This window comes from Telmatherina bonti (assembly GCF_933228915.1).
Source record: "Telmatherina bonti genome assembly, chromosome: 17".
NCBI classification, from domain to species: domain Eukaryota; kingdom Metazoa; phylum Chordata; class Actinopteri; order Atheriniformes; family Telmatherinidae; genus Telmatherina; species Telmatherina bonti.
In genome coordinates, this window is record NC_136615.1 from 20,289,085 (window position 1) to 20,312,513 (window position 23,429).

General features: G+C 38.1%; 1 protein-coding gene across 1 annotated transcript in view; it reads right to left on the minus strand.

Moving 5' to 3' along the window:
* Positions 1-222: 222 nt before the first annotated feature.
* Positions 223-23,429, minus strand: part of lrrc75bb (leucine rich repeat containing 75Bb) — a gene marked incomplete at its 3' end in the record, with an annotated part of 25,921 nt that continues 2,714 nt past the window's right edge. The window contains exons 2-4 of the mRNA XM_079256721.1: positions 20,320-20,448; positions 17,676-17,788; positions 223-826 (exon numbers count right to left, since the gene is read on the minus strand). Coding sequence (XP_079112847.1) covers positions 223-826; positions 17,676-17,788; positions 20,320-20,448 — 846 coding nt within the window. The remainder of the gene's footprint in view (positions 827-17,675; positions 17,789-20,319; positions 20,449-23,429) is intronic.

Below are 23,429 nucleotides of genomic sequence, written 5' to 3' on the forward strand. Positions count from 1 at the left end.
GTGAAACCAGTCCATAAATGTATTCTTACTGGTGGTTCGACTACAGAGCTGTCTGCAGTCATCAGAGCATCCATAGGGGCACACAACACAGTTGCTCAAGTTATTTTCAGGAATGTGTGGGTCAGTGTCAACATCTCCTGCCACACTGACACCGGCTTACAGAGCAGGCTAGATCTGGGGATGTAAGAGGCTGCCAGTCTAAAAGTAGGAACTCCTGGGCAATCACCTCCCACATAAGTGGAGTGCCACATTTTTTGACATGTTCTTTTCTTCAAAGCCCCAGGCTTGAAGCTCTAGTCTGTCCTCCTCCTCCTCTTGGTCGTCTTCCTCTACATCTCCCTCTTCGTACAGACTGGGCTCCTCCACCGAAGTTTCCATGTTTGGGTTGTAGCTGCTGAATGGCTGCGCCTCACTGTACTCATAAATGGTTGGGAGGCTGCTGCGTAAACCAAAGCGACGGCGCAGGGCCACAAGTAGCGGCTGCGGGATGGTGAAGATGTCAACGTTGTTGCCAAGGTCAATCCAGGCCAGGCAGGGAAATTTTTTGGGATCCTTCACTGCATCTGTTACATCTTTCAGGATGGCAACTGTCAGGCGATTGCCATTAACAGCGAGCGTGGTGAGTTTTGGCAGGCTGCTCAGGTAGGGCAGCAGCAGCCGTAAGCTCTCATCCTGCAGCTCTGTGAAGCTCAGATCCACAGCCGACACCACATCACTGCTGTTCTGAAGGTAGAAAGCCATGCGGTGGATGTCGCGTCCAGAGAGTGGGATTCCTGATAGATTTACAACATCACCTGACAGCTTCTTCTTCAGGGTGGTCTTCAGACTGTTTGAAAAACAAGCAAAAAGAAAAAAAAAACACAAAGTAAATAAGCTTGTTTACTAATTAGATCTCTGACACTCAAGGACAGTTTCCTACAAACTGTATTGATGGTTCATTAACTCTTTTGTTAAGGCAGTTGTTCAATATCAAGTTATCGCTACTTAATGATACTGAGGTTTAATGATTTCATGATGATGTCTGCAATCAGATGTTACGCTGTCCACAAGCTCAGGGAAACTGCAAGTTTGCAAAGAGTAACAGCGTGCACCGTGTGGAGAGTTAAGTAATCAATAACATCGAGGAAATCATTTGCATTTAAATGTTTCTCAGTCTGAGCAGCTCAAGTAACAACTTCTGCCTCTGGTGCTGGAAATCATCTAAGGACAAAGGCCAGATGTTTTGGGTCTTGTTACAAAACCAGTCCTACGACTCAAAGTTAAAAAAAAAAAAAAAAAAAAAAAAAAAAATATATATATATATATATATATATATATATATATATATATATATATATATATATATATATATATATATATATATATATATATATATATATATATTATCACAGACCCACCCCTGAAAAAAACCCCAAGCAAACAAACAAACAAACAAACAAACAAAATACAATTAATAAACAAGAATTTGATTTAAAAGCAGAGCAAACAAAAGGAAAAGCAAACATGCTGGTCAGGAACTTGTGCCAGAAGTTTCTTTAGGGTTTCAGTTTCACCTTAAATGGTCTTTCAGTGATTTTAAGTGTATGTGTATGTGTCTGTGTTTTCTCCCAAAACAGGGATTCCTGTTGGATTTTATAAATCAGGTCACTGGTGAAGTGCAGTGAGTGACAGGTTAATAAGCCACTTATGCAGAGTTGAGAACATTTTACAAATGAGGGAAGTCACAGTTGGGATATATTATCCTAATGCTGCAGTCTGTCAGCATCTTGTAAAAAAAAAAGTAAAAAAGGGATTTTACGAGGCACAGTTCTCTTCCAGGTTTCATAAGGATCCTGAAAGTAAGAAGCTGTAGTAACTCCTTTCAGCCCTGGAGGTGCTAGTAGGCAAATTTGATCCCTTTGGACAAGCATGGTAAGCGTTTCCCCCTGTTTTTGTGATTCTTGCTGGAAGCAAGCTGCTGGTGGTAGCTCTAACACGCTCAGCTGAAAGCTACAACATATCAGTCCTTTCATCTTATTCAAACCGGTAAGAGTACTCCCCAAACCTTTCCATGACTTTAGTCAGGGGTTGATGGATGACTTTTGGAATGATATGTGAGACATGCAGGGGGATGAAAGATGGACAAGCTCTGTGGAGGGAAGAAACAAAATGATAAAAGCGACCTGTCCTGTTTCAGTCTTTTAAACAACAGGTTTGAGGTGAATGAATCTCAGAAAAAAAAAACCATGTGCACCGACTGATACACTTGTCAGGATCAGGGTATCCCCCACTGCCTCTATCTACACTGAATAAGCTTCATCAAATGCTCTGTCTGTATCAGAAAGTAGCTGAATGTGTGCGGGAGGTTACAACTGGCATGCTCACACCTGATACACTTCATTAAACCTTTTGTTTTTACTTTGGAGGATATCACTCAAACAGATGACAAGAAGTCAGAAGCATGGACGTTATTTATAAAAAAGCTGACAAACAGATGAAAAATGTTCTGTTTAAGCCTGAGGCCTGAGTTTTATCCTTTTTTTCTTTTTAGATGTGTTTACTTTTCTTCATCCCGCTGACTCCTTAGGCACAGTGAGGATTCTTCCTGCATCATTCTCCGCTCCCTTCTGTGTCTAGGAGTCTCATAAATCGACAGATTGTGCTCTTTGCATCTGTCACCCTCCCTGCTTGGTTAAGGGAAGAAAAAGATCTGTAGCGTACCGGGGCTGTGATTCGTAGGATTATTGATTCCAGGAGCAGGCTATAATTCATCTCTCCCTCCCTCACATCCTTACTCCTGCTCACTCCCTCTCACTTTCTTGCTCTTCATCCTTGGCCTCTTTCCTTTTTCTGTTACACTCTTACTGTTGCTGCTGTTTTGAATTTAATCTTTTGAAGCAAATGCATTGATTCTTTGATATTTCTCTTTGAGTAGTTTTCGTCTTTCCACTGGTGACCAAAATAATGAACATTTGATAAGAGATAAAAACAATACACGGACTGAAAAAAGGAACCTATTTGTACCTTAATGTATAACGAAGGATTGTATGGTGGTACTCTGAAAGATATTGGTGATGTGCCCACAATAGTGCAGTTTTTACCTTAGAAAGAAAAGTACTGGACCTCTTGATGCTGGGTTTTCACATGGTAAAAACTGCACTGTTGAGGGTACAAAACCCAGCAACAGTCCTTTGTACCTCTGAAGCTAAAGTAAAATCACTTTTCACTGAGATTTTTTTAATTGTGTATTAAGTTTAATCAATGAGGTAATGTCATTTAAAAAAAGAAAACAATTTATTTCCACAATTGATGATTTAAAGCCATGTTGTTTCCTTATGACATATTTTCACGTTTCCCATCACATGCATTTTTACATTGACCAAAATTAGCAGAAATGATCTACAAATTAATAAAAAAAAAAAACAAAAAAAACACTGCTCGATTAAGGTCTTCTACTTCTTTTTTTTTTTTTTTAAAAAAATAAAAGATCAATCTTTATTAGAATTTAAGAAAGGTCTTTGTCAGCATTGACATTTTCATTAAATAAATCAATACAACAGTGAAGGAATAATTTATTTTTTATTAGAATGGACAGAAATGATTTTTAGCCAAAGTTATTTAAAGGTTGAGAATGTAAGATTTTCAATATTTTAAAAATAAAATTAACTAATAAAATAACTACAATCATAATTAGATAGTTTTTTAAATCATGTAGGTTCCAGTCTCTCCGTATTTGATGTGTTATTAAATTACAAGTTTAATTAATGACAAAGACCCTTCTTAAATGTTTGCCTACAAGTAAAAAAAAAGTGCTTTTTGTCATTAATTAAACTTGTAATTTAATAACGCATCAAATATGGACAGACTGGAACCTACATTTTCAAAAAACTATCTAATTATGATTGTAGTTATTTTATTAGTTTTTTTTAAAAAAAAATATTGAAAATCCTACATACTCCACCTTTAACACAGTCACGCAGATTTCTGATTTTCCAAACTGGTATTTTTGACCAAGTCTTGCCAAATCAATGGGAAGTTGGGTCATATTTCAACAATCTCAATTTACCCAAACATGATCTCAGTTTCGAACAAGCAAAAATACATTAGTTGCTTTTATCCAATGGGGAGCGCTATAAAAAGCCAAAGTGCATTTTGCTTGTTAACTTTCTGGAGGGAATGCAAGTGAAGCCCCAAGACTCTGCTATGCCTGACAAATTTCATGGTCATTGCAAAATTATTCAAAATTATTCAAAGCCTCATACAGTTAATGCTGTAATTTATGAAAAATAGATTTAGTATTTTTCTCTAAAGACAGCTTCAGTACTCAGATTCTGCTGACATCCTTTCAAAAATTCTGAGAAGTTGATAGCATCTTCTTGTCATACTACCACTCCTTTTGACTTCAGAGGATTCACTGTGCCACAGCGCAGTTTCTGCATTTTCCTGTAAAGACAAATGACAATTGTTCCCTCTGAATTATTTATCGGAGGGTTTTCCTGCCTCTGCTGCAGTCATTCCCTTTCACTTCCATGTTTATGGAGGGAAATGCACTCCAGGAGACAGAAAAGATTGGTAACGTAGCTGTGTGGGTGGTACAGAGGGAGTTAGAGTTATAATGTGTTTTTAATGAGAGAGCATCGACAACATCAGACTTCTTTACAAATCTACTGCTTCTGAGCTTCGTGGACACAATTCCACCCACAGTCTGCATGGCCGGCTGCACACCCGCAGGCACACTAGTCCATCAGAATAAAACAACAAGAGCAGAAACAAAACAATGTGTTGGTCCGTCTGATGAGGTCATGCTTGTAGGCAGTGTTTTGTATCCTCTTGGACCAACTCAGACACAAACAACTTCATAGGAAAATGCACCCGCACAAACATGATGGGAGCAAAATGTTCCTTGCTTGGAGACTGATTTAAAAGCAAAAAACCAAGGGAACTCTATCTATTGACATCCGCAGGAGCTACTGATGTAGCTGTGCAAGAATCTAATAAAAGCAAAGTCTCATGTGTCAAACTATTGGCTGTTGAAATGAGGGTTCAGGCTGACTGTCTAATTGCTTTTCGAAGCTAGTCTTTCCTATGGGATGTTGTTAACGTCTACGCACTGAATAAGGGGGTCCTTTTGGCTCTACAGTTACATAAACCCCAGAGGTGGAACATGAAACATCTGGGATTTGTGATGTTGAAATTAAGTTCAGGCAAAGAGATCAAAAAGGTCAGGAGAAAACCTGTGAATGTGTCTTTTAATGAAATATTTCACAAACTAGTTTCAAGGTATTCTGCTAAAGACTGGTTCAGTCTGCTATGCCACACCAGAGAGAGTAATCATACTGGATAATGAATCTACCGTGGCTTGATCTATTCCACAGTCTGCCAGCATTGAAAGAGATTTATTCAGACTGCCTCAATTGTCACTGCTTTAGCTGCTGAATACACAACTAATTAATCAACATTAAAATATAGCATTTGCAACTTTAATGTCCATAACTGTGTATGTTTGCACCTTTACTTTCTCCACTACTTACCACAAATATGCATATGCTTTTGTGCTACGCCTGTGCATCCCCACATGACATTACCGCTTCTCCATTAAAGGGCACATTCATTGATTTCTGCAATCACCCTCATTTTCTGCTCCACGTTTGGTGCGATTTAGTATCAGGTTAGTCTCCACACTGTCTAGGTGTCTCTCCTGATGTAACAAGAGTTAAGTGCTCATCATTAGTCAGCAGCTTCCCCGCTTCACCTGCTAATCAATTTCTGCTTGAAAGCAACCAAACACTTTCCCTACACCAAGAGAGACGTCGAGCTGGAAGGATGAGAGTTTTAAAACAAAGGATGGACAAGGCTGAACATCAATATCCTCTTAAAATGAAAGGACAGTAATATTTTCAAAAGAAAAATCTCACAACCCCTCATATTCTGTCACCAGGGTGAGAGTTAAAAGCGGCAGCAGAGACTTGTATCCTGTCTTCAACATCGCGAACATGTTCCTCTTCATTTACTCTCATGTATGAGTAATACATCAAGAGACAGGAGGAAGTTGTAGAGGTAATATTTTGTTCATTTACTATGGAATTTAATAAAACAGGGTGGTGAGTGTTATGAGCCTGTCTTGGTATTATATCTAATGGTTTACTATAGATTTCAATATATTTTCATGACTTTTTTTTAGCACTCTTTGTGGAAATCATACTGGGATTGCACACTGGGGACTTATTTTTAGGATTTTGCAGCTGTTGATAGCATCATTTATATGAGTAAACCACACTATTAAGCTTGATAGCTTGTGATGAATAATCTACCCTGCAAGACAAAGCAAGTTAAATGTTTTAATGTAATGGTATCACCTTCTTTTTTAGATGCTCCACTTTATGTTAATGCACAGCAACAAATGAAAAGAACTAACGTAACATTTACATGTGCATGCCAAGATTATCTAAGGAAAGGGAAGTTAATTTGTGAAGCATATTCCACGTACAACACGAGTCAAAAGAGCTTGACACAAAACATTATAAGCATTACAGCAAGATAGAAATGAAACATACAAAGAAGAAACAAGAAACTACAAAAAAAGAAGAAATTAAATAAAAACAGAACATGACCTGATGATTTGTCCTTTTGTTTTTTTTTTATTTTTATTTTTATTTCTTTTACAAAACCTTCGGGATTGTGTCCTTGAGGGACACAATCCCGAAGGTTTTCCATATATCCCAGTTCCAACACACCTGACTCAAGCTAATCACACATTGTGCAGAACTTCTATAGCTGTTGGATCCATTTAGTGTCAGCCAGGTGTGTTGGAACAGGGGTGCATCGCAAACCTGCAGGACAGCGGCCCTCAGGAGACCGACTTTGTGTTGAAGGGATTTTCTTGCTGGAAAAGCTTTGAACATTTTGGCTCATTTGTTAAAAACCGTACAGGTCTGACCAACTGCATGGTGATCTGATCACATTGATCTGATCTGAACACATTTTAATCTATTTCTCACCGAGCACGCAGAAAAAGACGACCTATTCCAGGAAAATTAAATGAAAGCATCAAAGAAACGCTGGATGTGGACGCTACATTCCACAGACCTGTAGGACAATGTCTGATCAATGTCTGCTTCATCAACACTTTGGTCTTGACTTGTTTATTCCTCACATCGATCTGTGCTGTTTTGCCTCCAGGCATTTGTATAATACATGGCTCAGGCGTGGGAGAGCCAACAAGGGCTTTCTGTACAAACCCAACATGGAGAAGTGAGATGGTGGATGGCTGTTCCTTAATTCTTGTGTTTCTGTTTCATCCAGATGTGCCTCTAATGCTGTGAGTGGTAGCTACACTGCTGAACATTTCACACCACCTATTTTACTCATTTCCATCATCAAATATGGGGGCAGCTTTTCTTAATTAGGATCCTTTACCGCTGCTGAACACATTTCCTCAACTATATAACTGTCAAACCAATACTGCGCTTGAGCTGAAAATGTACAGGAAAACATGAAAGTATACTGCATGCACCATCCAGTGTCCTACAGTTTCATGGGGATAATGGCACATTTTCTGGGAAGCAAAAAATAGCCTCAAAGCTCATTTGAATTTGGATTAAATTTCAGTGAAACATTTAGTGGATCGGCTGATTAAAGCTGCCTCCATTGTGCATCGCCAATGAAGCAGCTTCGGGCTGTGCAGTTTTATGACATCTGAGAAACACACTTACTTAGTTAAATTTAAAGCCTGGGTGAATGTTGATGTTGAAAAGGAAATAACTGAGAGCACATGTGCTCATAAATGGAAAAAGGAAGCAACACAAAGGAAGTGACAAACAAACATCATTAAAAACATGGGTCAAATTCCCAAATAGCTCATTTAAACCTTGAAGATCAGTCTTTTGTGCACATCTGAAGGTGGAGTTTTAATTGGACAAAGAACAAAACAAGACTCAAGAGTCTGTCAAGTGCAATAAACCTTCCACAGCTTTAAGCTACTCCATCATACAACTCTCGTGGGCTCTGAAAATGAATGCAGGAAACATGTTAGACAACAGGGGTGGCTGTGTAGAAAAATATATGACAGAATAAAAGAAGAAGCACAAGATCGTAAGACAAGCCCAACACTGATCTGAAAAATGACAAAGATAACAGCATATTTTTGGTGCCAATTATGACACAACCTCCTGCTAGAGAATTATAATGGAACCGTGCAGTCATATGCACTCCTCAACCGAGGTATAAATTCAGCCAGGATTGGATTTGATGTGACGAGCTCGATGACTTGGTAAGAATAATTGTGACAGAAAACATTGGAAGCAGGTTGGATTATATAACTGTATATCATGAAGATGCACGCCTGTGTCTGCTACGGTATGTCAAGGCGCAGTTATGAAACCAGCATGAAAATGTGCAGGTCTCCAAACTCCAACAGAAGAGATTTGATCATTGAAAGGAATCTGTATGAGCCCTAAAACAACAAAACCCACAAATCAGAAACACAACAATTCTCCTTTCTTTTGCAGCAGCAGATTAATCTCAGATTTACATTAAGACCTGAATCCAAAAGGGAGATTATATGAGGTTGAATTTCTCAATAAAACAAAAGAAGACTTGGAAAAACACAAAATGATCAATTTCAGTTCGGCTGAAAACTCTTCTAATTTTGTGTTTACTGGTAAACACATTCAATCACTCTAATTATATCATTAGGGCCATTTGGCCTGAAGACTGGAGCGACAGATTCCGAGCGTCCCCTCCTTCCTCCCACTCATCCTGCAGGATCTCAGTTTATACTGCGGGAAGCCCTCAATTATTCATGGATAAGGATGGTGGCTGGATCTTTGAGTCTCTATTAAAAGTGGAGGTCAAACAGAAAACAGGTTGAAAAGACTGAGTGCAGCTCACTCTGATCAGAAACACGAACGACACAATATTAAAAACCCAATATCTGTAAACTGGACATCTTAAAAGCCAGAATTCAGTTTTTTAATTTGTTCTTCTCCCTTACAAAAGTATAAACCCAAACTAAAAAGTCAAACTCAGAGGTGAGCCAGGGGTCGGGCTTGCTGAGTCACAGCTGGTTCAGTCTACTAACGCACAGTTCAAGGGGAACAATTTGTCTTCATAAAAATGAGTTGTACATGTACCAGAGGCAGATGACACATGAATCAAAGGGTCACATGTATATACATGTACATACATGAAGTAGTTTGCTTATGTCATTTTACTTCACGTGGCAGGTCAACCGAGTGACACTAAGCAATCAGATACAGATTAATGACCACCACACTAATCTGACTGAATGCATTTTTTAATAGAAAAAACTGAGCATTTACATTTACAAAATGTTCCGAAATGTTTTTTCATATAATTTGGCCTTTAATATATAAAAGGGACTAAATTTTTCAAAAGTTAAACACAGTTTGAATTTATGCATTATTAGTTAGGCTCATTTAAATAAGAAGTGAGTTGATTAGTGGAAAGTGAAAAGGTTCTCGCTCAGATCCAAATGCCATTTTCAACAGAGAAAAAAAACACAAAATGGCAAAATGGTGACAAAATACTTTCTTACTCAATGTTTAGAAAGAAACCCACAAACTAACAGCCAGCATCTAGTTTAAATGTTGAGTCTGTGGGGTTGACCAGTAGGTATAACCCTGGAGACTACAGTGCAACATGTTTTCATTTTCATCCTATATCTCCAAGCAAGTAAAGCTAATAAACTTTCAAAGATTTTAAATGAAAAAAAAAATTACAATAAATTTACACCATGTGGAGTGTAACACCAAGGACTGCAAAGGTGCGAAGTGTAGTGGATTAAATATATTGCCACTACCTTGTAGGAATCACACACACAAAAATAGGCTGAAAATATCAGTAAGCAGAGAAGGAGGATGTTTTTTTTTTTTCAGAGGAAATTAGGTTGAGCCGAGCAGGGGGAGGCTGGCTGGAGAATCCTAGCAAGCACTTCTCTGATGATTACTGAATAGCTGCCAAGGAATATGGGATAGAATACAGTTGTTTAAAAAAAGCTGAAAAAGTGGCCATGACAACCATGGCTATAAGGAAGATGTCTAAAACATTTTCACTTCCTGACTACATATAAAAGTAGAGGAGATGCCTTGAAGGAATTTGACTTGCTAATACTTGCTGGAGTATGATTCAGAAATGACATGATGGAGTGAAGTGCCACTTGAGAAAATTAGTTTTCAGCCTTTGAGTAAAGACAAGGAAAAGGGAGGGATGTTTCATATTAATGCAAATAAAAATCACACATTTGTGTTGGGGCCGCTGCTGACCAACAAAAGTACAAAAAATAGATTTAGTCTCTAACTTTAGTCTCAGAGAATTTTGTTTGATTTTGTTTACTTCATCTTGGCTTTCAATAATAGTAACCCTCACCCTAGTCTGAAGTCTTACAAACTTGTGCAGATTATTTCATCTATATGAAAACACACCAACAACCTTCTTCTTATCTTAAAAAAGCTGCTTGTACACAACATCTAGCAATCAGGATTACGTTAGGTGTATGCACTTTTATTTTTGCTTTATAATGCAGATGCTGTGAAATAAGATATTAATGTTGCGCTTCTTTGTTTTTGTCTGATAATTGCCAGTCCCTGTCCTTTTTCTTTCCCAGGCCATCTATTCTGATCAGCTCCTGCTGCAGTAACGAAAAAGGCTCATAAACAGATTTTATGTGCAATGGTGAAGATAAACATGAGATGTCAGTCACATAAAGGCTAATATAAAGCACTTGGATCACACTGTAAATTAAAAATATTCAGATTTTTAATTCCATATTTTGTACAAGTATATTGGCCAGGGTTGTTTTTTCAGGTGGGGGGTACAAGGAGACGGGTGTTAAAATATCTCACTTGAGAACCATTCTCCTGCATATTTTAGATGTATCTCTGCTTCCACACCCGATTTAAATAAATGGCTTATTTTGAAGAACTTGACAAAAAGCTGTTGGATCTGTTTAATTTGGATAAAGTGTGAACAGAAAAACATGTAAGACCTGTAGGACAGTCAGAATTTGACATTCCTTGGGCTTCACTTTGGGTTCATAGGACCTTTCAAAGTAACTGTTTTTTACGCTGGTAAAACAAAACAAAACAAAACAAAACAAAACAAAACAAAACAAAACAAAACAAAACAAAACAAAACAAAACAAAACAAAACAAAACAAACCCAAAATAAAATAAAACAAAATAAAACAAAACAAAACAAAACAAAACAAAATAAAATAAAATAAAATAAAATAAAGTAAAACAAAACAAAACAAAACAAAACAAAGGCAATTTATGAGGTCTGAGCAGGTCTGAGTCATTTATCACAACTGAGACTATTAACACTCACCCACATGTGATGACAGCTTCTCAAATCGGCTGCATGATTTATTTAACTTTTTAGATGGTGATTAAATTTTATCACATATATTTGATATGTTAAAAAATGTGGTTGATGAGAGATTTCTGTCAATATTTAGAGGGCTTGATCTCTGCAAAGCTTCTTACAGAACAAAAGCAGAAATGCTGCACTTTAACTGGACTGATTCTTTAAAGATACCTGTAAAAGATGCTGGAATTACAAATACTGCATTGCAACAGAGATAAGTAATGAATAAGTATCTACAATGAAGCCCAATCTCTTCAAAATTTGCTGTAAGGCAATTTTAGTCGAATAAAAGAAATGAGCTTCATTAATCTGAAATCCAATAGCAATCATAACATTAAAACCTCCTTTGGGGAGTGCTGTTTGTTCCTCGAGCTGCTGTGGAGAAAAATGAAAGTGCCTTAGCATGACACAGCTGTGTTGCACTTAAAGTGTTAGAGAAGAAAAGCAGGCCTCAGTAATAAAGCTTGAATTATGATTTATGTGTTATCTCTAGAGCATTTGCGACCACCTGCTTATAATTCATGAAAACAATCCAATTTGTGGCACGGAGCTGAGAGCAGACTGCATTTATCTGATATACTGCTCTTCTCCACTTCATGGAGAAAAGAAAAACATAAGAATGAAATGTGCTGTAGGTTTCGAGGATACTTCATGCTTTTTCCCTTCCAAAATATGAAAAGATCAAACTCCAGATTGAGTCAAAGTGAGGCAGGAGGAAAGCAGAAAATACGTGACTTCTGTTCTGCAACCTTGCAGTGATTCCGCCTCCCCTTTTTCTCTCAGTCTGACAGAGCCTTTCCCCAGAGCTTTAGCTCAAACTGCTATGTATGGCAACTGTTGAACAAAATGGGCTCTCACAAGAAGGAAAGGAAGGAAATCAATGCAAAAGGGAGATTTTAAAATTGGTGGGACTGAGGGGCAGAAGGGGAGAAATGGTAAAAAGAAAATGAAAAGATGATGGAAAAAGGAGACAGGATAAGAAAGAAGGGCGAAATTGTGAAAGAGGATTGTAGGGAAAGGCATTTGCAAACAGTTTTTTGATGTTTGATTTAATCCAACGACATGCACGTTTTTTTCAAGAGAGTGTCACGTTTCCAGAGAAAAGAAACAGTGAGCTATCAGACCTACAGTACAGCAGTGCTGCTGTGTGGATGTTTGTAGCAGAGGCTGTGAAAGACAGAGCTTGCTAATGAGCACGCTGGGAGAGTCTGCCTTGTTGTTTTGTTGAGTGTTATTTTCAAACACTGCAAGCAGGAGACAGGGGTGGGAAGTTAACTCAGGCTGTCAAAAAAAAAAAAAAAATCTATCAACCTGGGTTAATTGCTCAGGGAGATTGTCATTATCATATGACTTTTTTCCTCAGTGTACCTGTTACTTCATAGTCTGTGTTTTGGTTTCTGTGCTTATTTAATTTAAGCGTAAATAATAGTAATACACTCAGTCTGTCTCACTGGGATAAGCCTCATTTGAAATGATGCTCTCCTGCGTTTTCCCATCTTATGTCTGCTGTTGGGAAACAACAACCAGGTGCAGCTTACATGCTGAAAATGTAACAAAAAATTGAAGTCATGGTATGAGAAATATGTGTCTGGTTCTTTAATTAGGGGCTGTAAAAATGTATAAAAAATATTTTTACAACTTCAGTACTACTCCAATCAAAGACATTTAGCTTTGAGAGCCATATGCAGCAACACTATCTTTACACAGATTAGAGTCTACAATCATTGGGGCTGGATTAAAGATATACAAACAAGTTTATTTTTTCCCTTTTAATCAGAATGACTGTTCTGTGGCTAATACTCCAATACTCTGTTTCTTTGTCATTACTCCACAAATCCTCCAATCAAAGAAACTACATAGGTTGGTTGATTCATTCATTCATTTTCCAAACTGCTTATTCCAGTTCAGGGTTGCAGGGAAGCTGGAGCCTATCCCAGCTGGCTTTGGGCGACAGGCAGGGTACACCCTGGTGGCCCAGCTCACCAGTCCATCGCAGGGCCACACAGAGAGACGAACAACCACACTCATGCTCACACTCACACCTAGGGGCAATTTAGAGTGACCAATTAACCTATCATGTGCATGTGTTTGGATGGTGGGAGGAAGCTGGAGTACCTGGAGAGAACCCACGCATACATGGGGAGAACATGCAAACTCCACACAGAAAGGCCACTGACCAAACCAACCAAGGATTGAACCAGCGACCTGCTTGCTGTGAGGCCACAGTGCTAACCACTGCGCCACCGTGCAGCCCATAGGTTGGTTGGTTGATTATTATCCATAAATATGACCCTAGCAGCATTCTGTAAAGTACCACCCCTACAAACAGCAGGAGAGAAATATGACTAATAAAAGAGCTTCTGGCTCATTAAATATTTCTAGGACTTGTATTTATACCAAGAAAGATAAAGAAGGGGTGAATTAATGAATGAATGAAAGGAATGAACAAACAAATGAAGTCTCTACGGTCACTGTTGATGTACAATCGAACTGGATGGCTTTTTCTCCAGTGCCACGAAAGAAAGAAAGAAAGAAAGAAAGAAAGAAAGAAAGAAAGAAAGTTATAGTTGCCGTTGTTGCAATTCAGTTACTATCATGACCACCATATGTTGTCACACTTGCGTCATCAATAAATAGGATCAGGGGGTCTAATTTGTTACCAGCAAAGATTCTTTCACCGTTTTCCCCACTTTGATTAGTTAAATTTATGAAAGGTTGTGTTGTAGGGGAAACTTCTGTATGATCATATCCTAGAGTTTGTATGTGACAGCAAAATCTCATAGGGGAGTTCTGGCAGGATAAAACTACAGGTTATACCCAGAAGCCCATAAACCAAATCCTTCATGTTTCTTTGTTGCTTGTTGATGAGGCAGCATTTACTCCCAGTGTCAAACAGGTGGTGAATCACCACTAATCTCAGAGATGCTAAAGGCTTTAACAAAACGGCAGTAACTGAAGCTATGGGAATAACAGCAGTGTTCATGTAATTGGTTTCTGACCTCTGATGGTCTTCAGTTTAACAGCAATTCATGTAATTTAGTTGAGACTGTTCAGCCATGCACATAATCTTAGACTCTTATTAGTGCCTTATTTCCAGAGCGTTCAGATTATTGTGAGAAACAGCTCAGAAGAAGAAAATAAACACTTGTCATGTTTAAGCTGATGTGAGGCTGTTTTTGTCACTCTAGTACCAGGCGGGAAACTAACTTTCCCTAAAAGAGACAAGTGTGAAAATGGACTCATTCCACATTACCACATTATTATGTGTCATTTTACTATGTACTGTACCATTAATTTTACAATGCAGATGTTACAAATACAGTATGTATAACATACCAAAGTAACAGTAACAGTTAAAACGTGTTAAAAGAACAAACAAATACCTTTAAAATGTTTTGTCTGTAGTTAATATCAATGATAACACAATTTTATGATAATTAAAGTTACAAATTTCTGTCCAACATTTTTAAGATTTGAAATATTTTAATGTGTATGCAACAGTTTTCCAATGACTTCTGTCTTTGACTTAAAACTGCATTTGACAGCATCAGCATTATTGCTAGATACAAATGAACAGTGTGATAACAAACAAAGAAGACCATATATGTTAAAAACTTTACAATTTACATGTTGGAGCACTGCTGCTTGCGTGGTAAAATTAATTTGGAACCGCAGACATGTGTGTTGAAAAAGCAGCAACAAAATAGATATGTATTTTTGTGTTGTGGGATGATTAATAAATGCCCGTAAAAAGTTTATTTTGATTAAAAATGACTTGGCTTGATAATAAGACCAGATTTGAGAAAAAAATGCTTTGACAAGGTACAATTCCTCCACTGTTTTCCTGCAGTTGGATGTACCTCAAGAGACATGACCTGATTTATTTTGCTTTTAATCAACAAATGAAAGGTGCGGCTGAATTTGTCTCTTGGTTTATAACTGTGAAGTGGATTGCTTGGTTATGTGAGCAAAGTGTGATGCTGTCACAGAATTAAACATCACGCTTACGTAATGCTGACTGGCTGATGCAAGCTTGATAAAGTGGTTGCTGTTTTATAGCTTTCTCCTCTGACTATCAAGGTTTTAACCTTGTTAATACCAAGTTTAATGTTTCTGTTCAGTGTGGCGTACTTTTATATGCTATGACATGATGAGTGAAATAAATGGTCTGTGTGATGGCAGATCACTTCTATATGGCAGAATATCAGTAAGAGACTGGGAAAGACACGTTAGGGCACTCAGTACTGAATGTAAAATACACCAAAGAACCAACTCTTTCAACCTGGGACTTGTCGGACCTGACAGTCATTTAAACATTGTTGAACACTTATAATGAATTCTAACTCACTATATGTTCATTGCTGCCCTGCTAAATGACTTCTTATTAAAAGCACTCTTTGAGTATACTGAGTTAATACTGAGTTAATAATGAGTTAATACTGAGTAAATACTGGGTTTAGAGTAAATTAAATACTGACACGCTGGAACACGACTTATAAACTGTGCTATCAACATTCATTTATTTTCTGTACCGCTTAGTCCAATTCAGGATCACGGGGGAAAGGCTGGAGCATATCCGACCAATCATCAGACAAGAGGCGGAATATACCCACGGACAGGTCGCCAGTCCATCACAGGACTGTGATGGACAATCACAACAAAAAAATCACAAAAAAATCACAACAATAATTGTGTGAGTCCAAAGTCAATAACTCTTTTTTTTTGCCATTCTGTCTGAAATAAAGAAGTCATTGTGCTTCAAAAATGCAGGAATTCTAATATGTATATATACTTAAAAATAAAATGTTAGTTGCAGTGAAGGAGATTACTGGGAAAAATTCCTCAGAATCTAGAGATATTGTTGTCTGGATAGCTTCAGATATGCCTCGTGTGGGGATGTCCATGGTGGATATTCTGTGATTTATGTCCTCAATCCACATGACGTTTTCATGTTGTGCGCATGCACTGAAGGCATGGGTAGTATGTCTTGATGGGTTGGATGAAATGTTATAATACTGGTGTTTCAGCTCGGTAGTTTTATGTGTCAGCTACGTGGCATCATAGCGCCGCGACACCTTCCTTGCATTTTAATGGAGAGCAATGCAACACATTAACAAAGGAGATGATACAGACATGCAGGGTTTCTTTTTGGTGTCTGGTCTCAAACAAAAAAAAAAAAAAAAATCCACATTCATGTAAACACTGTCACTGGCACAGTTGTAGCTTTGTTTTTAGTGCTGAGTTGCACGGGAGTGATTACTTTTTCAACCAATCAACAGTTGCAGTGGATTAAGCGCCTCTTGTTAGGTTTGGCTTGTTAAGATTAGCTGTCCAATGGAAAGTTCCCTAAAAAGTGGGATAGTTATTCTGGTCTGCATCTCAGTTTTCAAAACTTAAATATGAAAATAATGAATGCACTTATGAAGTATATTGAGCCGGTAACCCACCAAATAAGGGACATCTCAGCAAAACTAAGGACATGTAATTGTTTGGATGCTTCTAAGAATTAGAGATATAAAACTACAGATAATAAGGATTTCCAAGATTTTTCTATATATTAAGTATAAAGACATTTCCTGACATGACCCCGGTCGTATTCTGAACAAAATATGTCAGTGTTTCCCAATGCTCTGCATGTCTTAGACGTAACCCTACATTAACCAACCTGAAGGAAATGAATGGCTTGTTAACAGGCTTGCAAAAAACTTGATGAGGAAGTTCATTAATATGAATCAAGAGTGGTGGAGTAGGAACATGTCTAAGACATGCAGGGCAGTGAAACTGGAGGTCCAGGATTGGGACACACTGCTGCATATGGCAAAAAGAAGATGCATCTGGTATCCAGACACAATATAAGTCCTCATGTAGTATGTTTGGTCCGTGCATCACCAGATCGGCCACCTGTCATGCACAGAAATGGCCCAAATCAGGGGGGTGGTCAACGCCGGTCCTCGAGAACCAGAGTCCTGCAGGTGTTGGGAGTTTTCCTGCTGCAACACACCTAGCACACATCAGACTTAATTCGCTGGCTTGTGCAGAGCTTGACATCAAACTCTGCACAAGTCAGCTAATTAAGTCTGATGTGTGACAGGTGTGTCACAGCAGGGAAACTCTCAACACTTGCAGGATTGTAGCTTTCAAGAACCGGAGTTGATCGTCCTTGGACTGGATTCTTCAGATATTTAGGGAAGTATCCTCTAAGGATTCTGGCGCTTTTCATGCAGATGACTGCATTGATTCAATGTGGACCAATTTACTTTGCCAGGATCTGAAAACTGATGGCATAGAGTCACACACTCACACACTCTCACCAGGCCTGTGATTTCCTCCTGGGCACGCTCTGTTTTGTCCACTTGGAGTGAGGAGTTAAGTGGTAAATCAGTTGGCGGCATATCTTGTTGGTGGACTTAAGCGATTCGGTCTCCTGGAAGACATGACAATCAGACCAACAATCACATCTCGTAAGAATCCCTTCAATTAAACTTTAAAAAGACATTTTCAAGGCTTTATAAAGTTTGGAAGTACATATTTAAAATGTTCATCAGAAATGCATTAGGTGTCTAATTTTTAATCCAATATTTATGTAAAGCTAAAAGTTTAAACATTATCTCCCTAAATGCTTGGTTTGGTTCCTTTTTGCGCTTTACATCCACCATGTCTCTCCTCCACTTCATCCTGCTTCTCTCTCCATCAAAGACTTTAAATGGAATGGCTTGCACTGAGCAGGCTAAATCTAATTAATGGTACAACACAACAACAAGGAGAAGGCAATGTGGCAAGAGAGAAAAAAAAAGACGGGGCAATTTACCCTAAGGCGATTAACCATTCCTGCTGCCTCTTCTTTTAGTGGGCGACAAAAACAAACAGTCCGCATGCTTCAAAACATTCAGGGCTGCTGTTTCAGCCACTTGGATGACTGAGCATGATGGTACAGCTCTGCATACTGATTTACAACATGCGAGTCCTCTTGCAAGATGTGTGTACTGGGAGGATCAACACAGTCACTGACTGAGCCGTACTGTAACTCTGTAATAACGCTGGGACATTAATCACGAGTCTGCAAACCTGAGTGCATCAAAGCAAAACGTACACTGACTTGAATGTCTAAAACCAATGACTCAGTTAAAAACACTCACAAATTATGTTTGCTTTCGCCCACAATGTGCTGTTGAATAATCTCAATAAATCTCAGTGTGTTGGAAAATTTGGCCACAGAAACAGCGAGACTCTAAATCCAACACACAGCCTCTCTCTACATCCTCATCACGTTCGACACAGTGCCTTGCCACGGGTCGCCAGCCAGTCAGGAGCCCATTGATGCCATCTCCTGACTTTTCTTTTCCTATAACTCCTGGGCTTTTTTTTCTCTAAAAGCAACAACAACAAAAAAAATGAAATAGGAGTGTCGTACAGGTGATTATTATCTGTATATGGTTACAATGACTTTGCTTTAATGCATCTAAAAGAAAAGGCATCTTCTCACTTAAAGTAACTGTATAGGCTGGTGGGTTTCTGTTTTTTTTACAGGCAGTCTGAGCTGTTGTACCTTTGCATACATGCTTGTGCTTCAAATGTAATTTGAATTATAAAGTGTCTTATTTGTACGCCATGCTGCAAGTGATTGATCTGACTGCCAGTTTGGACAACACACCATTTATTTCTTAAAAAGCGAGTCATTTTACTTTTGAATACAGTGGTGAAAAATCTGAGATGCATGTCTACGGCTATGTTTAGTGTAAAAATATTACAAATATCGTTACATTTTTTTAGTTACAAACTCTTTGAATGGTTATTGTTTTTCCTTACAAACAGTTAGACGTGTCTGCAGCCAGGACCACAGCAGACTTTCCCTGGCCAACAGCCACTTGTCGAAGCCATCAAAGTGCCCTGACGGTTTGTGCCAAAGCTTTGTTGCTCCAGAAACCTCTGTGCCTTTGACCGGGGCTACTGGTCCTATTGACTTCAGCACAGTGGCATGGACATTTGCCTAAAATGAAGCTACCAGAGCAGAAAATCCCGTAAACATGCAGGTCTCAGAGCACAGCTGCTACCCATTTCCTTCTGTACTAAAACAGCACAGGAGCAAGGAAGGCAGACCAACAGTGCAACTAGGGTCAAGCCAAGACCTGACAACCCTATGGCCCTTTGGCCACTCTCCCTACATAGCTGCTGTATTTGGATTTGTATATAGTAAACAGACGGTTGCTTATTCAAATGGTGAAAGTGAAGGTGTGTCACAGTTTGCCACGAGCTGGCACAGCAAGGTCATTTTTTTAGTCTTTCCTGTTACCTTTACCTGCTTCCATGATTGCATTCTCTGTTGTTGTAATTATTATCTTTAAATTCTGACAAATCTAATAACGAAAGGATGAGATGGAGAAAGGAAAAGAGAGACAAGCTGAACCTTCACAGAGGTCACTTCATATTGCCACTAAATGCATAATCTGTATATTTACACATCAATATTGTGTCAAAATGTGATAACTTCCACAATCTGAACCCAGTTTTTTGGCCAAATTATCAAAGAGAATGAATTAGAATACATCCAGTTGCATTCATTAAAGTGTTTTATAAATATATGAAGTGAGTTTAAAGTGTCATTGATCTATTGATCTTGTAATCATTAGAAATATGTTTGGCATTAAGTTTAGAGGTTTTACAATAAAGTGATGATTTTAGAAGTTGCAGCCTAAATTTTGAGCAATCAAAAACCCTTTCCTGAAGTAAAAATACAGGATCTGCATGCAAAAGACAGCCTCACAGCAAGTGACAGAGTGTTTGATCAAAATAATGGATGATATTAACTTTGCATTGTCTAAATAAAAGGATACTAAATGATGTCAAAGAAGTAGTTTTTCTTTTTCATTACAGAGAATGGTACTGCAGCTCATAATAAAATGATTTCTAATAATTTAAATGAAAGTAGCAGTAAAAAAAAAATAGGATCTTTCTCACCCTTTTTGGACATTGCAGGTCCCGGGCAAGACTGAGCAGCAGCTCATGAGAGATGGGGTCCACCAGGTTGAGAAAAGCTGCATTCTTGTACAAAATGTCATTGAGGGATGATCCCTGCAGTCCCAAATCCTGGGAGGAAAAAAAAGACATTCAAGAAACCCAGCTGACTTTTATTTAACACAGGACTTTATTTGATTAAAGGAGACACATCTAAGCCACAATCTCAGTTTTTGTGAGGCATTTCGTGGGTAGTTCAATGAAAATAGATCGAAAATAGATATTGGAGCTTTGTTCATTATCCCCTTTCATCTTGCCTTGTAATCATGCTATGAGCTGATAAGGGTTTGCCATCAGAGTTCTGAGCTGAAACTCTGCAGTTATCTAGAAGTGGGGGTGGTTTCTGTGGGTATCATACATTTAAAAATAAATTAAAAAATTATGGACATAGGGAATGTTTAAGTAAGTGAAGATAAAATATTATCTTCACTTACTCACATATTACAGTTTTGCTCTCAGGGGAAGAAAATTAAAGGCTGATTTCTCTCCTCTCATTTATAGGTTTCTGCTACAAGTGTGTCAGCTCCAAAAGGAATTTTTTAAAATAGCATTTTATTAAACAATACTCCATGTCTGGATGTCTCCATGTCGCAGTGATAAAGTAAATATCATATATCATATCTTCTATTGAAACTTGCAGTACTAACGCATCATTAACAGCCAGCAATTTGAGTCATAATGTTTTCAGGCACGTCAAACAGCCCCTTGTGGCGTTTGTCCCCTGTTCAGGAAAAATGCCGACATGTGTGCACACTGCAAACAAGATTTTAAAAAAAGCAACAACAGCATGGAAAACATGAAACTGAGCAGCTGAAACCAAACAACCAGAAGAAGAAAGGTTAGGAGGACGACTAAAGACAGTCAAGAGAAATCTTTATCTGCTTAGGCATGAAGCCACAATTTTTATTTCCTAATTCGTAACTTTAAAAAAGGATTTCTTCTACTCCTTAAAAGCATAACCACTTTTCATCCTTGGACTCAACGGAAAAAAAACCTGTTTTAACTGGACCATCATCCACTTGTTTTCCAGTACAACCAGAAGCTGCTGTTGAATAAATGCTGTCAGCTCTGTATGAACTGTAAAGCTTTTCTCATAGCAGGATGGTGGCTGAAGCTGTGTAAAACTCTCTATATGTGCTGACAACCACATCGCTTTGGGGCACAGTGGAACCAAAAGGAAAACTCCCATCAGCATTTTCTCTTCCTCCAGCTTTTGAGGTGATTTATTACAGCAGAGTTCTGTGGGATTCCTTGATGCTGGGCTATCCTCAGCACCACCTCAGACTGAGGGTACCTGCATGTTTGAAAACATGGAAACATTTAGAGTGGTGTATCTCAACAAGGCAATGCTGCTTCAGTATCAGATATGACTGATTTTTGTGCAAGGGTAAGGAGCCGCTTGTTTTAAATACACAAAAAGATCTGATCTCATGGATTAACTTGACTGATTTTTTTTACCAGGAAGACATGAAATGTTTTCCTATTTGTCACTGACAGGATGCCTGTGTACATGCCTGCTTGCCTTCAGATCCCACTACAAATGTCCTTGTTAAAGCTGCATATCTAATTTGACGACTGCTTTGTCACAAAAGGTCTAAATAAGGCGATGAGCTCAAAAGCACAGAACATCATCCCACACATGCAGTTCATTAGAATCCAGTTACAAGCAAAGCAGAATGCGACGAATCCTAGTCCCACAGGTTTTCGCTCTGACAGCTGTCAGATAATAAACCATCTAACTCTAATTTATTTAGTTTGCTTACTTCTTTTCTTACTTAACTGAATGATTAAATATTCATGGCTCAATTGGCTCTTAAAACTTCATGACTGATATGTGAAAATGAAAGTTTCAAAGATACTAGGACAACAGTGCTTTGGTAAGGGTATGTGACAAGTACAACGAGGTCAAGATGCCCCCTTAGTCATGTATGACGGGGCATTAAACAGTCTCTTCTTGTGCACTCTACCGTGCACAGTTCCCCCATTTTTCTGCAATATTTCATAAAACATGCAACCTATCACAAAAGACAACTTTCATCCAATTTTCAATTAAAATAAATTGGTATTTTATTACAATATTATTCAGCACCTACAAAGTGAGTTTCTGGTGTTTGAAATTTGACTTTTAAAAGGACTCTGAGCTCCAGCACATGAATTTTTATTATCTTTAAACTGCAACTAGAGGCTGCATGCACAGGGGCCAGATTTCTGAGGCACCTAATAAAAATAGAACTATCTCTCTGTGAGTTATATATTTCCTATGTATGTCATGCCATCGGAACAGCAACACATGTATGTTAATATGTGCGAGTCTATCAGCATTGGCACCTTCAAGGATTTTCTCCACTGTGTAACTGAAGATGATTCCCACAGATCGGGATAACATTAGAGCACAAACTGATCCATTTAAATGATGAACTATTTGAAGGACTGTAATTGGTTTCTGAAAATGTCTTGTTTGAGTGTAAAGGGTTGGTTATGTTGTTTTAAACCAGCATGTCAGTAAATTGTAGAAAAAAACGTTTTCACTGGTTTTTCTAAGCTTATTGAAAATGAGTGATGCTGCTCGGATCTTTCTGAGGATATTTAAAGCAACTCTGATATAAATCTAACTTTTTATTTGTACACCTGTAATCAACTAAAAAGAAATTACATTTTACATTTTACTGCCTGACAAATATTATTTTTATCATTAACAAATACAAACATAGCCCCAAAGAGTTTTAGTTTTTGGAGAGTTCTGTCAATTAATCCTCATTTGTAAATGATAAAGTTAATGAAACCTTAGTTACCAACGCTAGTAAGATTGAATAAGTTACAACATGTGGTTCTGAAACTTGTGGGGGTGGTAGTTAAATTCCCAGCCTTCCTCAGACTGAAAGCTGAAGAAGAACAAATGACATCCAACACTTTAGATCAATGCATTGTAATATTTAATCATTTCAATCCAGCTAAATAAGTTCTTTTTGCAAACTTTTAAGTCTAGTTAAAATGCAGTTAATTAAACATGAGTTATAATGATGAATAACTTTTTAGTTTGTTTGATTTGTGTT